At 38.8% G+C, this 25595-nt stretch overlaps 1 protein-coding gene across 2 annotated transcripts; it reads left to right on the forward strand.

The window, feature by feature from the left end:
* Window positions 1-924: 924 nt before the first annotated feature.
* Window positions 925-25274, forward strand: stat6 (signal transducer and activator of transcription 6, interleukin-4 induced). 2 transcript variants are annotated; one of them, XM_026153658.1, is made up of 22 exons: window positions 925-1274; window positions 11086-11231; window positions 11362-11506; window positions 11825-11905; window positions 12933-13101; window positions 14701-14801; window positions 15066-15214; window positions 15862-15978; window positions 16093-16260; window positions 17136-17223; window positions 17309-17431; window positions 17602-17694; window positions 19152-19355; window positions 19430-19524; window positions 19605-19738; window positions 21227-21376; window positions 21470-21533; window positions 21613-21657; window positions 22266-22301; window positions 22486-22548; window positions 23064-23150; window positions 23254-25274. In XM_026153658.1, the coding sequence occupies exons 2-22, from the start codon at window positions 11098-11100 to the stop codon at window positions 23279-23281; spliced, it is 2274 nt and encodes a 757-aa protein (XP_026009443.1). In that variant the 5' UTR covers window positions 925-1274; window positions 11086-11097; the 3' UTR covers window positions 23282-25274. The 2 variants fall into 2 exon arrangements, with proteins under 2 accessions (XP_026009443.1, XP_026009444.1); XM_026153659.1 differs by having other exon boundaries at window positions 926-1274; window positions 21473-21533.
* The last annotated feature ends 321 nt before the right edge of the window (window positions 25275-25595 follow it).

Consider the following 25595-nt stretch of genomic DNA (forward strand, 5'->3'; position numbering starts at 1 on the left):
CTGTTTCAAAATCAAACACCAGTTTGTAAGAAGATTATCTTCTTTTTTTAACAGGCAGATAAAGTTTTGCATTGGCATTGGCTAATTTGTCAATTGTTTGTTACAAATGTTCGTATTTTAATTTTCAAAAATGTTTTTGCCCAAAACATATGTGCACTATATGTCAGTAAAAATACTATGCAAATATTGATGTCCTTGAATGCTGAGTAAGCACTGACAAAGCACTGATTGTATCTCTTGTACTTTATCAACGCAGTATCTAAAAACTTTGCACCGTAGTGGTTAAAATCTCATTCTAATAAGAGTTAAAAGTGCATTTGGTTATTAGGATTATTGAATTATGGTTAAGGGTTGGTAGAATTTTTTTTTAAAACATTATCTGCCAATTAAATCTGCCACCCTTCTCCAAATCGGTGCCCCTACCTGGCCCCCCCAACAAAATTTTCTAGACACGCCACTGTTTACCACGAACACGGAGCTCAAAGAAAGTTCAATCCTTCATGTTGACGAATAGTGCGAGTCTGATAAGTTTCCCTCTGCTTTACCGTTGGGAAGTTATCCCTCTTGAAGGCACTGCCATTTGCAGATATGGTATCATGTGTCTCCTTACTGGAAGTCAGACTGCATTATGTTGCAAAATGACTCAACATTACTCCGCCTACGACTCGTTCTCTGGAAGTTCACCATGCCCACTGCACTCACTTACAGTTTCTGTTTCAGCGCAATGATAAATACCGAGGCAGCAGTATACCCCCCTATCGCGGTCTTCCACAGACACAGTGCAAAATTCACGTAGCCTAAATTCCACGGCAATGACGAGACAGACATGAGTCCCAGACTAAAAAAAACAGAAGAGAAAAAAAGAGCAGTTTTCCTGTTTGGGAACACTTCGCTGTGAATCATACAGCAGCCCTGGTAGCTGTCCAACTGCAAACACACAGTACACACAGGTCATGTGCGAACTTGAAGGCAGGAAATAAAGCGCGCTCCTCTGTTCGTGCGTAACAGGGAAGTGAGTCTAACCTAGTTTCTACGTTGTTAAAAGTTGCTGCGAACGGCTGGCACCGAAAGTTCCGTTTTCTTCTGTTTTATCGACGCGTATTGCTCAGCTTTCCGAATTCAGCTTCAGCATTACATCGAGACACTGAGTGATGGAAGAAGGGCACGTTCTGTAGGACTGTTCGGTGGACTCGTAAGCCCAGCAGAGGAGGAAGAGGCGACGAGCTGCAGCTATTGTTTTTTTTCAATGTTTTGAGTTCTCTACTTAGCCGAAGGTAAGCGTCAATGTGCCTTGTTTCATTCTGCTGGTGTTATCTCCGCTCACCACGAAACCGTGTCAGTTCCTAGAATCGCGCGTAATGGATGTGAGTGTTTGTCATGTTTTGCTTGTGTAACAACAGGCAGGATGGACGTCCGTTGGCCTTAAACACAGCCTTACGTCGCAGTTTTGTCACGTTTTATTTCTTTGAACACCAAAATAGTGGTTATGATTTTTTAAAATATATTTTTATCTTATAAATAAGTATTTGGTAAATACTTGTCTTTTACGAAACGTGGAAGGGAGTTATGTAATTATCAAGGCAGCATGAATGTTGCCACCTTAGTCCCTCCCTTCATGCCTTGCTGTCCAACTGTTTCATCCTGTACCCTCATTACTCCAAAATGTGTGCCGTTTTTGTGGCACCAACACTTATACTGGATGGAACCAGAAATAATTATAGGCATCAAGTTCATATCATCTAGTGCAGTAATCTTATGACATCTCACAAATATTATAGTTCTAGTAAAACAGCATTTCCATTGCGTGCAAGTGTGCACTTTAAGTCTTTAAAATAACTTTAGAATAACTAAAGATAGTTACTCTGGCAGGGATCCAGTGTTCAGCCTGGCACCGCTGTGAAAACAACACACACCTTGTAGCTGATGGGTGCTGTGTGAAGACAAGGATATGTCCTGCAAATGTTCAGAGATAAGGCAGAGCTCCTGGCAGGCAGATGGGCACAATCATGAAAATGATTCACACTATAAACTCGCCATCAGTTAGCAGTCCTAGAAACATGAGAGTCCTCCCCACTACTTCCCACAGTACACGAAAGAAACAAGCGGAAGTCTCTTGGTTTCTCTTTCAAATCAAATAGTTTGATTTGTGTGACTGTTGTGTGTGACTCTACAACCTTTATTTTATTGCACTCACACAAAAGAGTCCAAGCATAAGCTGCAAAGAGGGAGCTGCTTTTGCACATGGAAAAGTGGTTGTTCCCTACATTCTTCTGCATTTTCTTGGCTTTTATGTTTGCGTCTGTCTGAGCTGTACACAACATAATCTGTGTTGGCCTTGGAGGAGAAATCTCTCCTTATTTGTGTCAAAAGCGAGGGCCTTGCTCACTCTACATGTTATACTTCAGCTTTGTGCACAATTTTTTCAGTTGCTGGGGAAGTAATTTTTGGTGATCTCACTTAAAGCACAGGAAACTTTAGCCTTACTTATCAGAAAAAGGATGATTTGGCGTTTAGCTTCAAAAGATACGGTTTGCTTGGTCAGTAGGGGAAGCAAATGCTTTCGTTGTGATGTCCTGGTTGAGTTCGTTGTGAAGTTAGCTGTCAGGCTGAGAAACAAGAAATGCCACATTCAGCATTTAAAACTAATTTTGATTCTCCTTAGTAGAGTCTAACTGATGTATTGGCCAGCTGATATTGGTCTGCCAGGCTGGTATGTATACTGGAACTTTTCTTTTTCAGAACGTAATGTAGAAACAAATCTTGAAAGTAATTTGCCATCATCTAGTTTTTTGTTTTTTTAAAATATCTCTTTATTTGATTTTTTTTGATACACAAAAACAACAAAAACAAAAACAAACAAACAAAAAACCCAAAACAAAAAAACAACAACACAAAAAGCAGTCTGAGACATATAAAACTAATACCGTATGGTAGATAGTAAATAATTGGGTCTACCACCCATTTACACATTTGTCCTGACAAACCCAACCTGCCATCGGCAGCTCCACTCCGATGGCAGGTTGGGTTTGCTTTTTGTGTTGTTGTTTTTTTGTTTTGGGTTTTTGTTTGTTTGTTTGTTTTTGTTTTGTTTTTGTGTCACAAACCCTGACAAACCCAACCTGCCATCGGAGTGGGGCTGCCGATGGCAGGTTGGGTTTGTATAATTTCACTCAGATCGTCAGGTAAGGCGACCGTGGCTCAGGGGGTTGGGAAGCGCATCTGTAACCAGACGGTCACTGGTTCGATCCCTGTGCTCTCTGTCCTGGTCGTTGTGTCCTTGGGCAAGACACTTCACCTACTGGTGTTGGCTAGAGGCCATATGGCAGCCTCGCTTCTGTCAGTCTGCCCCAGGGCAGCTGTGGCTACAACTGTAGCTTCCCTCCACCAGTGTGTGAGAGTGAATGAATAGTGGAATTGTAAAGTGCTTTGGGTGCCTTGAAAAGCGCTATATAAATCCAATCCATCATTAAAGGGCGCCATATATCCAAAAAGATATTGTCATTACCGCTTAGTTTTGCACTCAGTCTTTCCATTTGTAGGACTCTAAAGATTTCTTTATACCACTGAGTTATTGTTGGTGGTTTTTCAATTAGTTGATCAGTTGATCCGATTGAAAACAATACATTTTCTTGCCAAGAACAATAATTTACATAGTAGTTTATATTTGTTTTTATCTGGAAATTTGTTCAGAGTTGGCAGCCCCAATAAATACTGAGCTGGATCTTTTTGTTTTCTGCTTTTAAGTATACCCTTTAATTCTTTTGTTACACAGAGCCAGAATTTTGAAATTTTTGAGCAAGTCCAAAGACAGTGCAAGTAGGTCCCCGCCGCAGATTTACATTTAGTACATTGTGCTGACCTACTCGGATCAATTTTATTCAGAAAAGTAGGCGTTCTATACTATCTATGTAAAATTTTATATTGTGTTTCTTTAAATCTATTATTAAGGAATAAAGAATGCACAGACTGTATGCACTCGCTCCAGGCATGATCATCACAATGACACTGGAGGTCTCCCTCCCAACTCCTGATAAGTTTTCCAATATTAGATAAGATAAGATAAGATAGAACTTTATTAATCCCTCGGGTGGGTTCCTCTGGGAAATTCGGTTTCCAAAAGCACAGCACCGACAGAAGTTACAGTTACAGAATATTATATACACACACACACACACACACACACACACACACACACACACACACACACACACACACACACACACACACACACACACATATAAATACAGAGACAAATATAAATAAAATATACGAAGGGGATAAATAGAATAAATAGGAATAAAAATAAAAATACAAGTGAATTGCACATTTCAAGTATTGAGGTCTATTGCACCATTGATTATTTACAAAAGTATTGCACAAGGTATTGTACAGTGAGGTGAAGAGGCACTACAGCTTAGTTGTTCCCCCCTCCTTTGTCCTCCTGTTTCCCCTCCCTCTCCCCTCCAGAGAGGAGTTAAACAGTTTGATGGCGTGTGGGACAAAGGAGTTTTTAAGTCTGTTAGTTCTTGTCTTGGGGAGGAGCAACCTGTCACTGAACAGACTCTTCTGGTTGTTAATGGCCGTGTGCAGAGGATGCCCAGCATTGTTCATAATGTCCAGCAGTTTTTTTAGTGTCCTTTTCTCTGCCACTGTCACACTGTATTATAAAACTGTCTTATAGTACTTTTATCTGCATTTAAATGTAAAAAGAACTTTTCCATGGGTCCTAGTTGCATTGTATTGTGTAAAGTATCAAAACTTGAAGTAATTAAGTGACGGGCCTGTAAAAATGCAAAAAAATCCATTTGATGTATTCCATATTTCTTTTGGACCTGCTCAAAAGAAATACAATCATTCCCATTAAACAAATCACCAACCACACGTATTCCTGCGCCAAACTATCTCTGAAATACTGCACTTGTCATTCCAGGTGTAAAGTGCTGATAATTTATAAAAGGTGTTAGGTAACTCAGTATAGGATTACTTTCAGTGTATTTGTTCATATCCCGCCATGTTTTTAAATAAGTATCAATCATTACTTGTTATGTTTTTTTGTATATTTACTCACTAGTTCACTTAAGAGATTAAATGGCGAACATGTCGAGGCTTCAAGGGGATTCTCTGTCTCTTTTAGATATGCGTGGATCCATTTGTGTATGACTCTACTATGGCATGACCAGTTATAAAGCACAATGTTAGGAAATCATCTAGTTTGACTTGCGGAGCAGCTCGAGTTCTGGCAATGCTCTCAACATTGGCCAAACAAAATTTAGACTCGATCTTGATGTTTTATAGGATTTGTTTCTGAATGGTTATAGTTATAACTGTAGATCCGTAGGAATCTTCTGGAAACTGTAATAAAAAATATCACTCAGCAGCAATTTCACTTTTGCTTTTCAAGAATTGAATGTTGATTTGAACTCATCAAGTAATCAATTGATTTTATTCATCAGTTACTCATACTATTAGTCAGAATTTTTTTGATATGTATGAGTCACCAAAAGTAAAGGTTGAGTGTGTTTTCTGCAGTATTATATTATATTATATTATATTATATTATATTATATTATATTATATTATATTATATTATATTATATTTGCTATTGTTTAAGACAAAAAGTAGCAACACGTTTTTGAAATATGGAGGTACTTTGGATCACTGATGAGTCGCTCTGCTGTTTCAGACTTAAATTGAATTCATCACCAAAACAAATTTTCCAAAGATTTTTAACCTTCTATGGGATGTTTTGTTTTTTTCTACCATTTTACAGAATAATTGAATGGATGATTTAGAATTGAAATGATGAAATAATTAGAAGTAATCTTTATTTACTCTCAGTGGTAGGAGATTGTGTTAGGAAGGGTGTGTATTTAGAAAGTGAAGTTAACGAAAAGGCTTAAAGGAGTCATTCTTCTTCCCATGAGCCAAATCATAGGATTTTCTCTAGTCATATAATTCGATTCGAGTTCAAAACAGTCGCATAAGAAAAGCAAATTTCCCCACATTGGTTTCTGAGAATGCCAGTGGAAAATGACCAGTTATGGTTTGACTACCCCGTAACAGATTTTATCATATATAATGATATGAACAGAAGGTCTTCAGGTAGGTCTGGGTTTTTCCCTATTTCACCCAGTAATGTTTATTCAGAAAAAATAGATATATTGTATCCCTGGTGAAAAGCTGAATATTTGTTTTTATTACACAATTTAAAGCGTTGAGCTGTGAAAATAAAAGGTTTTTTTTATGGCACTGTTTGTTTATGACAGCGTACCTTGACCTGGTGACACATTTGGCCATCAACACAACAGCAACAAGATGCGAATGAGCTTCTGCAGAAATGCTTTTTCTCTCAGTGTCTGTGTAGCAGTGCGTCTGTCATCCTTCGTATTTTGACTGAATTCACCAGGGCAGTCTGCAGACAGCGTAGTCTGTGAAACACTGCAAGCCTTCACTGGCCAAGGTTTTTGAATAATGCATTAACTGATAATAATAATGAATATGGAAAAGTAATACAAAGTGATAAAGTACAAAACATGTCCTGATGGATTCTCGTTTAAATTGTTACATTTCACAGCAAACGTGCCAGTCAGATAAATACTACTGTTTTCATTTGCTGATCATGCAGTGCTCCCGTTTAAGGGGGATTTCTCTATGCTGCACATTTTGGGTAACTTTATGAAAATGCAACCAGAAAAGACAATAATACTGTAGCCACGTGATAAAGATTTGCTTGAAAAAGCAAACTCCCATAAAATAATCTGTGTAGAATTGAATAATATGAGCAAGTTTACATGTTAGAAGACAATTTTAAGGGATCTCTTTCTTTAACTTTGTTCCACACTGTAGATCCCCCCGCCTCCCAACTGGGGAAACTCCCATGATATGACACGTCCACTCACATCTAGCCTATATTAGACATTATCATAGAAATAGGAAGTAAATATTTGGCCTGGCAAACGATTTCAGCCGGACCTGTTGCAGTTTTGTCATCTACGTCAACTTGTGGGGCCAAATAGTGACAGGAGAAACTTAATCATTCTGAGTTACTCTCAGGGGATAAATGCTGGAAAGCTGTTCAGCACATCAGAGGGATGTACGTGCAGCAGGCTCCTGATGTTGAGATAACGCTAGTATAATAATATTGTGTAATCACACAATACAAACATGCACAGTCTTGAAAAAAACAAACCGATTAGTGTTCTTTAATGGAAAAATGTTAAATAAATGACAGAAAATGTAGGCACAGAAAGCAAGGAATTGGCAGGCAGGCACGAGTTTCCACGTCTATCTACAAACTAGTGACATAAGGGGCAGGAACTTGCAGAGACCACTAAAAGCCTGAATTGGTAATCTGACAAATATGCTATGATGCTATTCTTTGATTGACTGCGACAGTTGTTTCTTAAACATCGGTGTTGTATTTTGCAACCCTCTGACTTGGCAGTAATTCAGTTATGTTTGTTAAGCAGCTTAAAGAGGAAAAGGCTAAGATAGTGATGGATTATACACTTAAACTCAAACAAAGTCATTATTAGGGTCTAATCTTTAACCCAACCAGTATAGCAAGTATAGCACGGCAAGGTTCTAGATAACTGAGAGAATAAGAACTTTGTTATAAACTGCTGCTTGACAGTGAAAACTGTCGAACAAATCAGCCTTTTGGCTACAACAAAGAGCCACGTTACAAAAGCCCTAACCCAGTATATAAACACAGGGCCAACGCAAGAGGAAAAGACTCAAATAATTCCATTGTCTTTTTCATACTCCTGCATACACCTACATAATTATAGCTCTAGAACCAGTTCAGTCAAAACACAAGAAACAAGAGCAGAAAGCCCTGTATTACAGCCTGTAGGGTTTTTCCCTCTGAGCTGTTTTGGGTTCTGTGTTGCCCAAATCTAATGTTACAGCACAACCAGAGGGACTAGGAACACGAAATCACATGTACATTGAAGTTATTTCTGTTATGCTGTTTCTATTTTATAGTAAAAATTCAAATTAAACATGTACATTGTGTCGGCTTCTTTGTGCATTTATTCATCAACCGATTTGCTATCATCTGACTAGTAATATTCAATCATATTCATGTAGGACTATGTCAAAGTTATAAAGTCCTTTACTGTTATAAACGTCTCTTCATAGATGGTTTCTTGGTGTCAGCATTAACAGGATCCAACATTACATTTACCATACATTTTCTGACCATGAGTGAAGTGGGGAAATCAAACATCATATCTGTAGTTGCAGTCTTCATAAGCATCTAAAGACTGGTCACTAAATGATCGTGTCGGGTTAGAGTGAGCTGCTCTCTACTAAAACTCTTAACATGATAAGTTTCTTCTGAACATTAAAACTGGCTGCATTGTTGTGTAATGATGCATGGCACCTAAGTATGTTGGGATTCTGTGACCTGAGGAGTGGCACTTTTGTGGAATAGACTTTTACTGCTGGATCTTATTTGGTCTGTATCAGATCAACAGCTTTGAATCTCTTGTTGTGTTCCTTTGGCTGTTTATGACTCATCCTTAGTGGTGTGTGTTGTCCTTATAGGGAAGGAGTGGGTTTTATGGGGTTTGTCAGATTTACGGCAATGTTTACGTGGGTGTTTCATATTAACGTAACGTCCACAAGAATGCCGGGACTTGGAAGAATTAGATTCCTGGAACAGGTAACAAGTCAATTCTGTTAGTTTTACGGATAAGCTTTTAGATTACAACAATGTTTAAACTGGGTTTTATTACTGTGTTTTGCTACATTGCTGTGTTTTTGTGTTTACAAAATGTCTGCACACAGACAGACTTCTACATTTGCCTTTGTGATTGTGCCAGTTACTGTTTTTAACATGCTGGCATTTTTAAAGATAACGATCTGAAAAGCTGTTTATATTTGACAAAGCTTTTGATAGCATGGTGAAAAGTGCCACAACACTGAGTGTCATGATTCGGCCGTGTGGCAGGCAGGATGAGGACCCAAATTGCAAACTCACAGACACGGGGGATAAACTCAAAATGCAGCTTTATTGCTGACAGGTGATAAACAATAACGATGATACAAAAGCAATGCAAAACTACACTAAACTGGGAAAAGCTAAAGTAACATATACCGGAAGACACGGGGAGAACCACACACGGCATGAGGGAGAACGCGACGCCGAACAGAGGGAGACTCAGACAGAAATACACAGAGGGTAAACGAGGAAAGTGGGCACACACGGGGAACACAGGTGATACTGATAATCATAACGAGACAGGGCGGGGTGAACTGAACATGACATGTACAGGCACAGAGGTTCAGACAGGAGGAGAGAGAGCACGGGGAAAACAGACATAACGGGCTGGGGAAACATGGAATAAAACATATGGAGAGACGAGGGCTCACAGATACACAGAGGGGCACACAGGGGGTAAAAGCCATGAAGGGAAAACACTTAGGGAACAACACAACAGGGCAACTCAGAAAACATGGCCTAAATAAGGAACGAAATACAAAAATACAAGGAACTAAGAATACTGGGCCCACATGGCCCAGGACCATGACACTGAGATGATGCATTTTTTACATTTTCAGTAAAAGATAAATGTGAGACTACAACATAATAAAAATTGATGGGGTTTTTTTATATTAAAGAGGCTCTTGAAGCAGTGCACTTTGTCAAAAGTTTGCTATTCAAAATGCAAAAACATACATGTGAATATGTAACACTGCAAACGCAATTCAATACACATGTGCACACTCACTATTCTCTGCAGCTGTGGAGTGATAGTTGCTGGATTTGAGGAATTCTGGCTCGCTCGGTGGAAACGCTGTTACGCAATGCTTTGTTTTGTCAGTTAAGATACAAAAGTTTAAAAAAAAGTTGCTCAATGTTACAAAACAGAAATCGTGACTCGGGAATGGCAGTTTTCTTGCTTGTGTCACACCGCCTTAAAAAGCGTATCATTTCTGTTGGAGAGGTCCTACAACAGGTGACTCATGTTTCCACCAACTTACATTAATAATGAATCAGGAAATCCTTTTCAACTTACATAATTACAGTATTACTGTCAAAAGATATGCAAGGCTTTGTATTACAGTGAAAATCAAACGGCTCATCAACATGCCAGTCGGAAAGTTTAACTTATGGTCAACTGTCTGACTTTCATGTTAGCTTTAGAAAAACAAGCGTGCGGTTAGACTGTAGTTGGTTGATCCCAGCAGGATCATTTAAAAACATTTGTATCTCCGCAGCTGTGCAAACTGTTTATGAACAGCGTATGTGCATGTTTGCTACTGGCGCAGTTGAGCTCTGATATCTGTTGCAGATATTACAAATTAATTAAAAATAATCAATTTGTTGCTTTGTTATGCTATTCAGTGGATCCTTAGTATGACCAACCAATACTGGCCTATCACAGAGATTCACAGTTACTGTTGTTTTGCTTATGTGCTGTCTGGTATGCAGCGAAGGGCGACTAGTGATAGGTAGGAAATAAAATATGGTGTCAACAGAGCAGCTCAGAGTTTTTTTTCTCATTGTTTAAATGTGCTCAGGCCTGCTTTCAGCACATGTTGCAGAGTTGGCTGAACAGATGGTTGTTAGGGCTAAAGGGGTATCACAGCAATGGCTGGCTTGTTTATAAAAACACGAACAGTGTTACATACTGCATATGTATGTATGTATAGAGATGAAAATCATATTGGGTGATAAATTAAAAAAACCTAACCTTTTCTCCATAAAGAGTGACGCTGACCTAAAAATTCCAGCTCTTGTCTCTTTGACAAACATTCAGATAATTTTGATCTGTATTCTCTTTCTCCCTCTGGACCCATAAAGCAGTGGTTAACACATTAGCCTAACAAGGAAAAGCTCTCTAGTCTGATCCCAGAGGAGGCACAGCTCCCTTGGTTGTGTCAGGATGGACATCTAGAGTAAAAAATCAAATCAAACACTACAGACTGTAGCGTCTCCTGGTGAATGAAGGAGCACCTCAATGTTGATATGCTGTTAAATCAGAAAGATGCGCTGTTTAGTTCCACTGTGTTTAAAAAAAAAAAAAAAAGTCATGGGAAAGGTTAGAAACATGTAATTTCTTTTTACTCCCTAGCCCTGCGTGATCATGGCCCAGTGGATCCACATGACCCAGATATTGCAGCATCTGCCTTATGAGACAGTCAGCAGCCTCTATCCACCAAACACCTTCCCGATTGAAGTCAGGCATTACATATCTGAATGGATAGAGAACCAACGATGGTATGATGCACACACATACTGTACATGTACATGCTTGTATAGTTTATATATACACATTATGCATGTTTATTCTTAATAAATATTGCATGTGTTTATTCATAAGGGACTGTGTGTGTGTGTGTTCTCACAGGGAGGACTTTTCACAGGAAAAGGTAGAGCAAGAGAGTCAAGCTCAAATTCTGTTGGACCAGGGTATCAGCATGATGCAATCCGTTGCTCAGCAGAATGCCAATGTTGTCGAGAAGATGAAGCTGATGCAGATGAGCAGGCACATGGTAATAAAGCCAAAGAAACTATCAGTTTTTTAAAAAAGAAAGTGACATTTTATTTGAGTTTATGGGCTTTACCATCACCCATAAAATTTCACCTTTGCAGAAATTCCTGTTTAGATTTTTCAACCTTCTGCAGCATTTGTTGCTTGGACTTCAAACTTCTGAAGAATGCAAAAACCTTGGTAGACTTTATGACAACTTTAGAAACTTCCTTAAAGCTGCTACAACATACATGTTAGGAATGCATTGTCTTTGATATCATTTGCATTCATTATTGCATTGCATACTTATAATTAGTGGTATTATTTGCTTATTTTACAGGAACTGTTTCACCAGCAGCCACTGAAGTTTGCACTGATGGTCAGAGACCTCCTCAGGCAGGAGAGGGCTCTGATAAATGGAGTAAGTCCCTTTTATGTTAAGTCTAACTAAAGTTTTTTTCCAAAGGCAAACGTATTTATCCCTCAAGTTTTTCCACGTCCTCACCTCAATTCTGCCTATTTTGGCGATCTCTCGTTTTCGTCCTTATGTTGATACTGTGATTATTATTCCTTATTATTCAGACGTGTTGTTATATTTCCAGGGTGGTTACATTTTAGGGTTTCATAGGGGTTTTTGATTACAACGTACCCACTGCATAGATTTCCTGCTGAAACGTAAATCCCCAGTAGTAGCAACAGTTCAAATCCTTGATATTAAAGCATCTTTGAGTCTGTCAATAGGAACAGTGTTATTGCAGGTGTGGCAAGTTGGTGAGGTGGAAATGGGGGGAGGAAGCAGAGAGCACAGATTTAAGTGGAGGCTGATTGGCTCTGATTGAACTAGAGTAACTATTTCATTATTGAGATTGACAGTGTGGGAAAGTGGTAGTGAGAGCGAGCGGTTTTAAGAACAGAAAAACAGCCTAACACCCACGAAAGCAGATAGGTGTCTGATTACAGATCTTCCTTAATGAACTTCATATCTGTTAGGTAGAGGAATTATCTACCAGAAGAGGCGTTGGTTTTATGCAATGAGTGGCAATAAAATTTGTGTAGTTATTTAAAAAACAACATTATTTTCTTTATATAAAAGAAAATGAGTCATGAGTCATAATTCATGCTGACCTGATACTTGTGTTTTTGATCAAATCTAACTTGCATTTCCAAATATGTCATATTGCAACATAAAACAGCTTAGCTCTTCTTAGAAATCCCCACAAGACATCATTGTTTCAAGTTTACTTCTACCCTTATAAAAATACACTGGTGATAGCTGGCAGTCACAAGCCACGAGGTTATATCTCAGGGGGAACCAGGTGAAGCTGATGTGTTTACCAGATACAGTTTATGTTTAATTGTGTAAACTATTGTGTAAAAAACCCCACAAAAGCAAAAAAGGTCAAGCTGTGGTGCTTTGCAAGTCCATTTAATGTTTTTTCTGTTTATAGACCTCCCCTGCACAGTACCCAGCGTACCCGACGAACGATATGTCCAAGCAGGACGTGGACCAACTGGTCCTGAAGGTGCTCGAAGTCCAGGAGATCCGAAAAAAGATGCACCAGATACAAGAGGAGCTTAACTGGGAGAGGCAAAACTTTGAGAGTGCACACTCACAGGGTAAACGCATGTTTTCCTTTAGCAGTACATGAATGATTACATGCCTTAGATACCGTAAGCAGTCAGAGCGCAGTAATAACTGCCAAAAGACTTCAACGGCAAAAATACAGCTTACATCAACAGAGTTCCTGTTTTTCAAGGTTAAATCATAATCTCTTTTTATTGTCTGCTTCCTTTTCTTCTGAGTCTGTTCAGCTATTTTAATTCCACTTGTTAATTTTTTTGGAGGATTTGTTTTTAAATGCTTGAAAAAGAAAGAGTTTTCATAAAAACTTTATTTAGAAGATCATTCTCTGGCGGCGACATGAATTAAAAAAATCCAGGTGCTGCGAATGGAGCGCTAGCTGGTCTGCTCAGTAGGAAGTGGCAGATGTTATCATTTTTCAAAGCAGAATAAGTAGAGATGGCACAGTTACGTGGATGTTGGCGTTTTTTTTGTTTTTTTTAGATACCTTAACCCCATTGTCTGGGGATGTTGCTAGTGATATTTATTTTTATCTTTATCTGATTTGATGTGTCAAACCGTTTTTGAGGTCAAGCTTTGTCTAATTATATACAAGACTTAATGTAGTAAGATCAAATGTGAAGCACTCACTCACTTTTTGAAGACCCAATAAAACTGAATGATCAATAGAGGAGGTGCTGCCCACTACCAAAGGATTTCTAGGTGGTGCTTTTTGTTTAATGTTGGTCATTTGACCCTCATCATAAACAGTACTTGCATGATGTTCTCAAAGAAGTATGATTAGATATCATTTTTTATTATGCATTTAATTGTTCAAGCAGTGAAGCTGTTGGAACCACAAGGTTGTTTTGTTTGTAGGGCTGCAGCTACTGATTAATCAGAATCAGAATACTAATCCCTAAGGAAATGATCTGTTCTATATTTCTGATAAGAAAGCTATTAAAACAGCTGAACAGTCTAGAGTACGAAGTAAAGGACAAAGAAAAAAGTAAGAAAAAGTTGGAGCAAATGAAACAGGCTGCATGCTATTTTAGTAATAGTTACTTTGGTAATAGAGTAATCTATCAATTATTCATTTTATTATTCAAGTAACTGGATAAAAATACTTTTGTCTTAATAATGACTGATAATAAACATTCAAAAGAGAAAAAACAAGAGTTTTTCAGAATGAATGAACACACATATGCAGTTAAACCCTTTGATTGTACTCATGTGCCGTACTGAAATTACACTTTTTAAAGAAAGCATTATGCAAACGTTTTTTTCAAACGCGTACATCCAAACTTGAATAAGTGGGGTGTTGAGTGGGGTTACAATGTGGCTTTTTCACTTAGGCATAATTCAAACATTAGACATTAGGTGCGCCCCACTTTTTGCAATGTGATAGTTACGATAGGCTCCAACCCTCTGTGACCCTTTTTTAGGTCTCCAACATAAAAGTCAGTCTGTCAAAAGAAACTCACCTTTAGGTTGTGCAATCTTTTCTTTGCCAGAAAGCTTGTTTCTGAGGGAAAAAAAAACGTTTTCTACGTACAGCACAGGAATTCCATTTTATTATTTAACTTAAAGCAAAGCAGCATTTCCCAACAATGCAGGAAAGACTCGACATGTCATGTTGCTTCTTGTTTTAACAGGGTCGTTCCAGCAGAATGGACTTGATTCTGCAAATGCAGAAATCAAGAAACTTCAGACTCACATCCAACAGCTGGAGTACAATATACAAGCAATGGCCACGGTGAGCCAAGGGCTTATGTTACCATCATCAACATTACTGGCATCCTCGAGAGAAGTTAAACTAAATGTCTTTAGAAATTTTCAGGTTATTAACACCAAAGAACAAGACGAGATCTTCATCCCGTTTAATTAAACCTGTTTGATTTTTTGATGTTCCTCAGCTCATTTAAATATACTGGTAGTTAATAGATAAACAGTTATTACTTGATTACTTGTTTTCAGTTAATAATCAAATTGCAATGTGTTTGGATTCTGGTTTTTGTAGAAACGTTCACAGCTGCTGAAGGAGTCTATGGAGCTGCTGGGCATCTGCCAGAACCGATTTCTTAACAGGCTGAACGAGTGGAGGTGGGAGCAGCGCAAAGCAGCCATAGGATTTCCTTTTGATGACAACCTCAGCCCCCTGCAGACCTGGTGAGCTGCACACCACTCCACTGTTTGTACTCACAGCCTTTGTGGTATTGGTTTATGCCGTCCTGGTTAAAACCCATGATTCAGTGTCTTTGACACACTTGTTTTTATGTTCCAAGTTTAACACTAAAAAGAGGGCACCTTTATGCACACAATCCAGTAACATACCGCACTCTCGTTTAAGAGATGGATTTTTGAAGTCTGCATATTTTCAGTGATTTTTGGATTTATTTGAAAACTTTATTGATCAGTATCCAGATGTAGCAAAGTCGGCCTGGCAGTTGGTTTGATCTGTTGTTTCAGTCTTCATTTTGCTCAAATATGAATTATTAGAACTTTTGGATGGATTGCAGTTGGATGAATTTGGTGATCTCCAATCTACCATTAGAGTCAAGTCCTTTTTTATATCCCTCCTCAGGATCAACTGTAATCACTTTCTTGAATACTTACCAATTCTTACCACCACTTACTGGACACTCCAATGACTCCATCAGATTTCAGCTTATTTAACACAGACAAAAAATCTCTGATGGAGAATGACTGTATAAATTATAAATGTATAAATTGGTCAGTTATTAAACAAATATTTTGCATTTTTTACCAGCTTGGGTGTTTGTGTTTTTGCTTTCTTTCTATACTTTCTCTGTTAGGGCTGAGCAGCTTCTTGGGATGAATGGAAACCTGAGACAAGAGCTGATGCTGACTGGGGAACTGACCTCGGAGCTCCAGGAAGGGCTGTCACAACTTGTGCAGGTTTTGATTGAAAGGTAGCACAGTCCCATTGTTTCCTTTCTTGTCTCACAAACAGCAGTGTAAAGGAATCACTTTATTACCTTTTTTAAAAAGAAGAAGACAGTTGTCTAACTCTGTAACCCTTTCAGCTCTCTTATAGTGGACAAGCAGCCCCCACAGGTGATAAAGACACAGTCAAAGTTCTCCACAACTGTGCGATATCTGCTGGGAGAGAAGGTAGCTCCTGGGAAGCCTGTGTTGGTGAAGGCGCAGATCATTAATGAAATACAGGCCAGGAACCTGGCAAATGTACATGGGTGAGTCGTGTGTTTCTGGGCTGGAATCTGAAATCCCCTCACACTTTGACAGAATATCCTCACTGTGGCAAATTGTGAGGGAAGAAATAAAAACTGTGATCAAGCTCCATCGCTGGGTCTCTCCTCTGCTCTCTGTCTCTGTCATGGATGCATAAGAGGCGTAGGTCTGCGTGTCTGCTTCCCCAAAGGTGCCACACAGAGCAAATAGGCCACAAAGAACCTGCAGAAAATTGTGCAGAGCAAACAGAGCATGGGACAAGATCTAACATGTACTTGATGTTGCAATCTTCCCCACATCGGAAGTGTGGAAACTATGGGCATGTTTTCTTATTCTTTATAGCACAATTGGCAGGAAACATTCACACCTAACTTTCAAAGCTCTTCTAAAGCTCCTGTTATTTGCTGTGTTGTTATTAAAGTTTAAATGTTGTGTTCACAGTTAAATTAAAATCACCAAAATTCTTAAAATAATTATTTCCCACATTATTTTAACACAATAATGTAGATACATAACAGAAATCAGCTGCAACCATTTATTATTTACTTGAAAGGCAAAGGTGTGAGTAAGCCTAACTATACAATTGTAGCGTTTATCTACAGTAACATTAACAACAGAGTCAGCTGTTTGGTTAGATTTATTAGTTAACACTGAACACCTCATATTGTCAACAAGCATTTCTGCTGTGTAAATTTGATCTGAGGCTGTGCAGGATGTATGTCACGATCTTGTTTGTTTTTTTAGCATCTTGTAGATTAGCACATAATTAAATCAAATTAACTACAGAGGTTAAAACTTTAAGTGGTTAATATCAAGGTACTGACTATCCAGTATTTGTATGAGGAAATAACTGACAATAAAATGATGTTACCTGCAGTGATAATGTTGGTGAACTCATCAACAATTCGGCCGTCCTAGAACACAACGCAGCCACCAAGAGCACATGCTCCAACTTCAGAAACATGGTATGTGCGGGTTTACATTTACAGCTCATATTTGATTGACGTTCAGCATCGTTGGGAAATGCAAACTTTGTTTTTGATTTAACAGTCCATCAAGAAAATCAAGAGAGCAGACAGAAAAGGATCAGAGTCTGTGACAGAGGAGAAATTTGCCCTCCTGTTCTCCTCAGAGATCAACATCACAGGCTGTGAGACTCCGTACAGGATACAGGTTTGACCCTATCCGGCATTCTGACTGTTGTTTAACTGTTCACATTACACAGTTGACTTGAGTTGTTTTGCTAACTTATGATCTGTTTTGTTGAATGCATGCTGAGCACACATACGGTGTAGTTATGGTGACTTTAAAGGGGTCGGGTAACGTAACATGTCTGATTACAGGTGATCTCTCAGCCAGTGGTTGTTATTGTTCACGGCAGTCAAGACAACAATGCTGTGGCCACCATCATATGGGACTGTGCATTTTCTGAGCGAGTAAGTGTGAAGTTCTTCTTTTGATTTTTCCTTTTTACATTTAGTATTGCAGCTTGTCTTTTCTGCTGTTACAAGTGTTTGAAAGCTACAACATACAATATGTGCTTCATACTCTCGACTTGACCCCTGAACTGGAATTCAGCAGGGACTGGCGAGGCATTATATCAACTTCCCCTTGCGGTGGAAGAAACACAGAGGCAGCTGTTAGGAGGTGACTGTTGCTTATAAAATGCACAAATGCAGAAGCAGCAGCTAACAGCATATCCTTTATGCCTTCGATGCTTGTTGGCTCCTGGGAACACGAGGCGGGTCTGGGCCCGCGCTGGAGAGTCGGCGCAGTGGCAGGATGGCTGCTGTGTTGCCTGGGATTACTCCTCATCCCCTACCCAACCCTGTTGCTGGTCACATGCTCTATAATGTTGTACTGTGGACATTTCTGTGCTTTCTGTGCAGAGGAGTTTTTTTGTTTCCTGTTCTCATGCTGCCTCCTACAGCCCAGCATGAGTAGAGGTCTCTTTTTTTCCTCTTGTACTTTCCCATTGTAGTGTATATTTCAGTGTTTTTTCCTGTAATGCAACCGTTCTCTGACTTGCATCCCCATGTGATGTCTGTGTTGTGTGTGTAAGGTCAGGGGCGGGGTTCATTCCACTGCAGGGCAACCTGCCACTGCATGTGGCAAATAAAAATTGAACTTTCATCCATCCATTCACTTCCGCTTATCCTTTTCAGGGTCGCGGGGGGCGCTGGAGCCTATCCCAGCTGTCATAGGGCGAGAGGCAGGGTACACCCTGGACAGGTCGCCAGTCTGTCGCAGGGCCAACACACAGGGACAGACAACCATTCGCACTCTCATTCACTCGCACATTCACACCTAGTGGCAATTTGGATTATCCAATTAACCTATCCCCACAAGCTGCATGTCTTTGGACGGTGGGAGGAAGCCGGAGTACCCGGAGGGAACCCACGCAAACACGGGGAGAACATGCAAACTCCACACAGAAAGACCCCGCCCTGATGGTGGAATTGAACTCAGGACCTTCTTGCTGTGCGGCAACAGTGCTAACCACCGTGCCACCGTGCTGCCCAAAAAAAATTGAACTTGAACTTTAAATAAGAGGTGTGGCAGCAGTCATGTGGAAAAAATATGAGTGCAGTGACACACTTGACCCAATGTCCTGAACTTGGCAAGAGTTGAGTGTCCCTAGAGCCCGTGTGTGGGAAAGTGGAAATGTCATAAAAATAGAACATAAATAAATAGCAGACATTTATCATGAGGGAATAAACGCAGTTCACCAAAATTCTAAAGTCTGCATTTAACATCCATAATAGTGCGTTTATATATTTTCCTTTTTCTCTTTCCATTTTAAATTTGGTTTTACTCGTCCCCTCACAAATTTAAAAAAAAAATATGTGTATCAGTGTTTTCGCTTTATCAGCCTTTATGTCACTGCCATCAGGACAGAGTACCCTTTGTGGTGCCGGACCGCGTGCCGTGGAGGATGATGTACAACACTCTCAACAGCAAATTTACATCTGAGGTTGGGACGCAGCACAACCTGGACCAGTACAACCAACACTTCTTGGCACAGAAGGTCTTTGATAAGCCCGACTTTAATGAGGATTTCAGCAACATGATGGTTTCCTGGGCCCAGTTTAATAAGGTTCGCATGTGCTTATATTTGCTGGCACAGGTCACTTTGACCCACAAATCTTACGGTGCCTTTCAACATTACAGGAGGTTCTCCCAGGTCGACCGTTTACCTTCTGGCAGTGGTTTGAGGGAGTAATGGAGCTGACCAAGAAACACCTGAAGACCTACTGGAGCGAAGGGTAGGAAGATTCTGCTGCTGTTTCACCAGTGAATGTCAATAGCCTGTGATAAAAAAGCTTACAGTGTTTTGCTCCAACAGGCTGATATTTGGTTTTATTGGGAAGCAGCATCTCCACCTGATTCTCAAAGACAGGCCCAATGGAACATTCCTGCTTCGATTTAGTGACTCGGAAATTGGAGGCATCACCATCGCTTATGTGTCTGCTACTGAAAGTAAGTGTTGACAGACCACTGGTTAATGTTCAGTTCAATGTTATCTCAGCACCTAAAGCAATGTTAATCTCTTTGACTAATAATTTCCATCATAGTTTTCGTCAACAACTTGTTTTTTTTTCCTAACAAAAATAAGACGATAACTAAATAAAAACTAATGCACGACGACAAAAACTATGATGACACTTTTGTCGATGAATAAAAACACGATGAAAATGTTCCTGAGTCATGGGATCCAATCAGAACTAATTAAGTTGTGTACATAGGCGGGACAAGTTTTGGAAGTGATTGAATCGTTAAATCCTTGTGGAGTCAGGTTCGATGCACACGTCTGATCTGCTGCCAAGAAACAGGTGCTCCCTGTTTCTCACGAAAATGTATCAAAATGTTATAAGAGAATAGCAGACATGTGACCACATTTCACATTTAATGTCAGGGAAAATAAGACACAGAAATCAGATTTAGTCTAGGATAACTCCATGATATTTAGTCTACGAGAACCAGACTGAAAACAATTTAGATGTTTAAATTATGACTAAAACTAAATGACATTTTAGTCAAAAGATTATGAATAAAACGAAAGCAAAATCTGCTGTCAAAATGAACACTGACCTAAAGGATAAAGGCCACTCTTCCGAGGATGCCAGTTTTCAAATTTTGGACAGAGAAGACAGATGGTTTGAAAGAGGAGTGAAACAGGGGCATCTGTGTTCTCTGTGAACAACCATCAAACAGAGCAGGTGGCTTAAGACACCAACTCTCTGCCACCTACTATGCAGTCTCAAGCTTCACTGATATGTTGCTTTCAGGTGACCTCAATAGTTCACGTGATAGCATAATGCAAGTTCTCACAGTGGTTTCACCTGCTCTTCTATGTTGAGCCTGTCTGCCTCTCATGTCAAAGCAAGAGGTGGTCCACTAGTTTTCCTGATTCCCTTTCATACTGAAGGGTGTTCCTCCCAAAGTGCAAGTGCAAGAAGAACATCTTGCATTCAGGTGACCTCAAAAGGTCACATGATAGGGTGAGGCATTATCTCACAGGGGTTTCACCCAAAATCTCTGTCAGTAATGACCCACGCTTTTACCTTGTGATGGGATTAAAAGTGGGTCAGTGACCTTCGTAAGAGATAACCCCAACTAGGGTTGAAATACCTGAGATTCTCCACCTTTTGGTTGTAGAACATAAGAGGTGATAAGAGGTGAAATGTATTCAAGAAACTTAAAGAAGTCAGTCACTTTCTTTCCAAGCTCCTTATGTGCACCTGCTAAAAATCTTTGACAAGCTTGAATCTCAGTGACCTTGACCTCAAGAAAATCACCTACAGTTTTCAAATTTGTACCAAAGGTGCATCTACTAGGAGGCTGAGGGGTAGCACTGTTGGCAGCCAGTACTTTTGAGTAAAATATTTGCATTTTACACTGCATTTCGACTCGTTTTGCAATTGGCGGTTATAAACATGACGTGACAGATCAAACTTTTTTTTCCAGATGGGGGACAAAAAATCCAAAACATCCAGCCTTTCACCAAGAGAGATCTTGAGATCCGTGGCCTCGGGGACCGCATCCGCGACATTGACCACATAACGTATCTGTATCCTGAATTTCCTAAACATGACGTTTTCAGAAAATTCTACACAGGTAATGGTTGTCCTGTACAAAGACAGTCATATGTTCTCAGTTTAGGAAAAGAAAGTGAAAGTAAAAAACTAACCTCTTTTTTGTGGTTTGAAGCAGAGCCTACGTCGTCCACCAACGAGGGTTACATCCCTGTGTCTCTCCAACTTAAAGTCGGCATGTAAGGATCTATTCATAACAAAATAATACATATAGGGAACATGTCATGTGTATGTGTGTGTATCTTTTTATGTGTGCAGGGATGCCCAACGCCCAACTTCCAGTACACCATCTTCCTTCAACATGTGAGTGTCACTTGTACAGTCTTTGGTACAGTATTTCCATACCACCAGCTCTGCTATTTAAGGAAGAGTCATTTAGCACAGGCAGCAATTACATGAAAGGTGTAATTGCTGCCAATGCTACCCATTTATAGTCACAATTATATTTACAATGAAATCTATGAGGTCATCTGTCATGAAAATAAGAAAACACAAACATTTTAGTGTTTAAAGCTAAAAGTTATTGAAGTTTTAGATAGATAGATATGTTTTTTTATAAAACAGTGCATTTGAAGGTTCATCGATAACAACAATAATTATATTTTAACATTAATGGTAATGAACAATACTGTTAATTTAAGGTAGGTGTGGCATAAATATCACATTAGGTGGTGTAATTAAACATCCTGATTTATGCTTAATGCCATAATGCACTGAAGCTTCAAATCTAGAAAATATACTTCAGTTATGACAGATCATGTTTCATTTCATGTCTCATTTTGTTTTTGTTGTTAATAGTTAGAAAAGATAATGTTGCAGTAGCTGTGCTGTTGGACTGTTTGCCTTTTTTGTTTCGCTATCTTGGACTTTGGTTACACTTCATATTATGTGCTTTTATTTTGTATGTCCAGGGATACCATGCCCTCGCTTCACTCTAGCTTCAATGTGTAAGTGTTGCTTTTATGTATTTCTCTTTTATACTCAACATCCACACCATTTACTTAATTTAAATCTTTCAGTGTTTTTCTTTTAAATAACTGATTGACCCACTGTTTTTTTTTTTTCTACTGATCTGGACTTTCCTTTTGCTTCACATTGTGTTCTTACCTTTCATTTTACATACATTTGCAGGGAGCCTATAGCCCCAGCACCTATAGTACAAGGGCCTGAAACCTCACAGAGTAGCTTCTCTATGTAAGTATCAAGCCTACACATTTTTTTAATCTCATTTAGAGCAATCTGTTCATATTAACCAGTGATAATGTGATAACTCTATATATTTCACTTCCGTACCACGCACTCCCTGTTTCAACATAAATATCTATAAATTATCAGAAATGATCAGATATTCAGATTCTGGGCACAAAAAATATTGAAATGTGAACAACTTTGTTTGAATATTCTTTATTGCGTCTTGAAAACAGCATATCTACAGGAAACACACTGTTGTGTACCACATTTATGATGCTAGTTGACAGTCTGTGTAATGTAAATAAAATGTGAAAACATTTTATTTACATTAAACGGTGCCACGGAAATAAACATCTATACATGTGCGTGTATTCCTGCTTCACATCGCGGTTCATCTTTCATGGACTCACTACATCGCACATTTATCTGTGAATCTATATCGTGGATTTCTGCGGTCTATACGTATTTTTATTATTTTTATTATTTTTGTGGTTTTTAACTATTGCTTCTTCTTTCAGGCAACAGTTCCCATCACCGTTCAACTCATCAGAGTTCTCTGATGAAATAATAGATGGTGCAACAACAGCTCCTGGCCTGGAACCCATGTACGTTTTTTTTTTTTTTTGGGTTAATTTCTGTAAGACATCCATTGCAATGGTGACTGATTATTAGACAGTAACATCTTACGCTTGCGCTCTCTTTTTCTAGGCTACCAGATTTGAACTTTTTCGATTAATCTAGAGTCTTCCTGTGGGCTGTGCAAAGAAGAAGCCGGCTAGAGATTGAAGCCAGACTTGTGTCATGTAACAAACGTGCCACCATTTGAGCAGATTCTCTTCCTTGACTCTCAACATCTAAAGTTTGGACTACGACCAGTGAAGATTTTGAGACAAACTTGATTTGTCTGGGGCTCAACATGTTAAGAAAGAGGAGAAAATCAGTTTAAATCCAAAGTAAAACTGAGAACAAACCAGAACAAAAATGCTTTTTTTGCAGCCATCTGTGCCTTTGTGTGCATGTCAACAAGAACTTGCCTAGTGGCAGGTCTGTTAATGTCTTTTCTTTTTGCTTTTCTTTTCTCTTCTGTTGTGTGTGTGTGTGTGTGTGTGTGTTTCTTTGCTTGTATTTAGGAAAAGATTTGGATTACTGTACAGACTATAGCATTTTTCCAACAGTGGCTATAAGTGTGACAGCGGGTATAAAAAGGGCAAGGGCACATGACATTGCTGGCCAGTGGACTTTAAGACACCAGGGGATTTTGTTTTATTAGTGTTTGGAGTATATTGCATGTTGGTCTATTTTAGTCATACATTGTATGTAACCCTTTGTGTTTTCACTTTTCTCACAGTATATTATTCATTTAGTCTCTGCATATAGCGCATGGTAAATACTCATTAAGGAATAAACACCTTTTCTGGCAGTGGTGACTGTGAGACTGTCACAACACTGACAGACTGCGCAAAATGTCAGAAGTTATGAAGGGTGATGGGCAAAGTTTATATTAGATCTACTGTATGTCAATTAAAAATTCAATTTTGTGTTTTCTGTTCTATCAAACAATTTCTTGTTTAATGTCAGCTGATACTTAGTAGTTCTAGTTTTATTGTTTTCAACGAACTTTGTGCCACTGTGCGTGTTTTTTTTAAGTTTTTTTTAAGGCCCAAGCATACTAAAAAAATACCAAAGAAGAGTCAAAGTAAAAATATATTTTCAAACCGATTTCCCCTTATTTCCCTTTATTTTCAAGCACAACAATAATGTTATTAAGTAAGCAGTTCAGGAAAACAGACAGTTAAATCCATAGACGTTTGGACAATAATAGAATCTTTGTAGTTTTGCCTCTGTACACCACCATGGGGGATTTTTAAATCACATATTCAAGTTGTGATTGAAGTGCAGACTTGTAGCTTCAAATGGAGGGGTGTAACAAAACTATTGCATTAACAGTTTGGGAAAGTACTGACATTTAGAGGCTTAAAAATAACTAGATAAACTAAAATTTCTGCACTTAACAGGAAGGAAAATCGTGCTGTACTGGGCTGACATCAGGTGGTTGACTTGGCCATTGAAGTATAGCCTATTTTCTTTGCCTTTACAAACTCTTGGGTTGCTTTAGCAGTTTGCTTTGGGTCCCTTTGCAATGTGAAACACTATTTTAAACTGTTTTGCAGCATTTTAGATGAGAGCAGAGGGTTTGCCATGTAATATTCTATAAAAGTCTGTAATTCCTGATCATTTAATGCAATACTTTTGATAAAGTCTTTGAATTAAAGCTGAAAATCTGCACTTCAATCACATGTTGATTGTCAGGTTTAGAAACCCCTGGGGTGGAGTACAGATGCAAAACTACAAACATTGTGCTGTTGTACAAACGCCCACGGACCTAACGGTAATTCTGACACATTATAGTGTTTTCTCACTTGTCCGAGCTTTAATTTTTTTTTTAAATTTTATTATGGCTGTTTTTATATGCATTGAATGTTAACCCAAACCAGTCATTCCCATAAAAGATGTTTTTACAACAAGTTTAGCACTACCTATCGTCACTGCCAGTGCTGTGCATGTTATCACATAACAGTGTGTGTTGGATGTTGAGAACAGATGTTATATGTATACTTAACCTTTCATATCTTGTGGAGTGACTTTTGTTTATATCACCCTGGGGATACTACTACAATCCTTATAGTCTTTCACTGTGGAGACAAATAAAATTTCACTTTTTCTGTAAATAGTCAAAAACATTTGTTTGAATTTATTTACAAGAAATTGGTCATTTCTCCCTTAAGTCAAGATCCATGAGTTATCACTGCACAGTGGAAAATATTCTTCAGTACAAGCAGCTGCGGACAGATGAATTACAGCTTTCGAGGTACACAATCTCATCTGATTTGTTTATGGAAATGATTCGTTTGGGAGTGAGAAGTGTGTTATTAACTATATGACGATTGCTGTATAAATATAAGAATTGCTTTATTGGTCTATGCTGACTGAAAGCATATATCTAAATCCTGTATTTCTTTTTATTACACTTACTCTAAAAGAAAGGAGAC

This window comes from Astatotilapia calliptera, chromosome 20, assembly GCF_900246225.1.
Source record: "Astatotilapia calliptera chromosome 20, fAstCal1.2, whole genome shotgun sequence".
NCBI lineage: Eukaryota > Metazoa > Chordata > Actinopteri > Cichliformes > Cichlidae > Astatotilapia > Astatotilapia calliptera.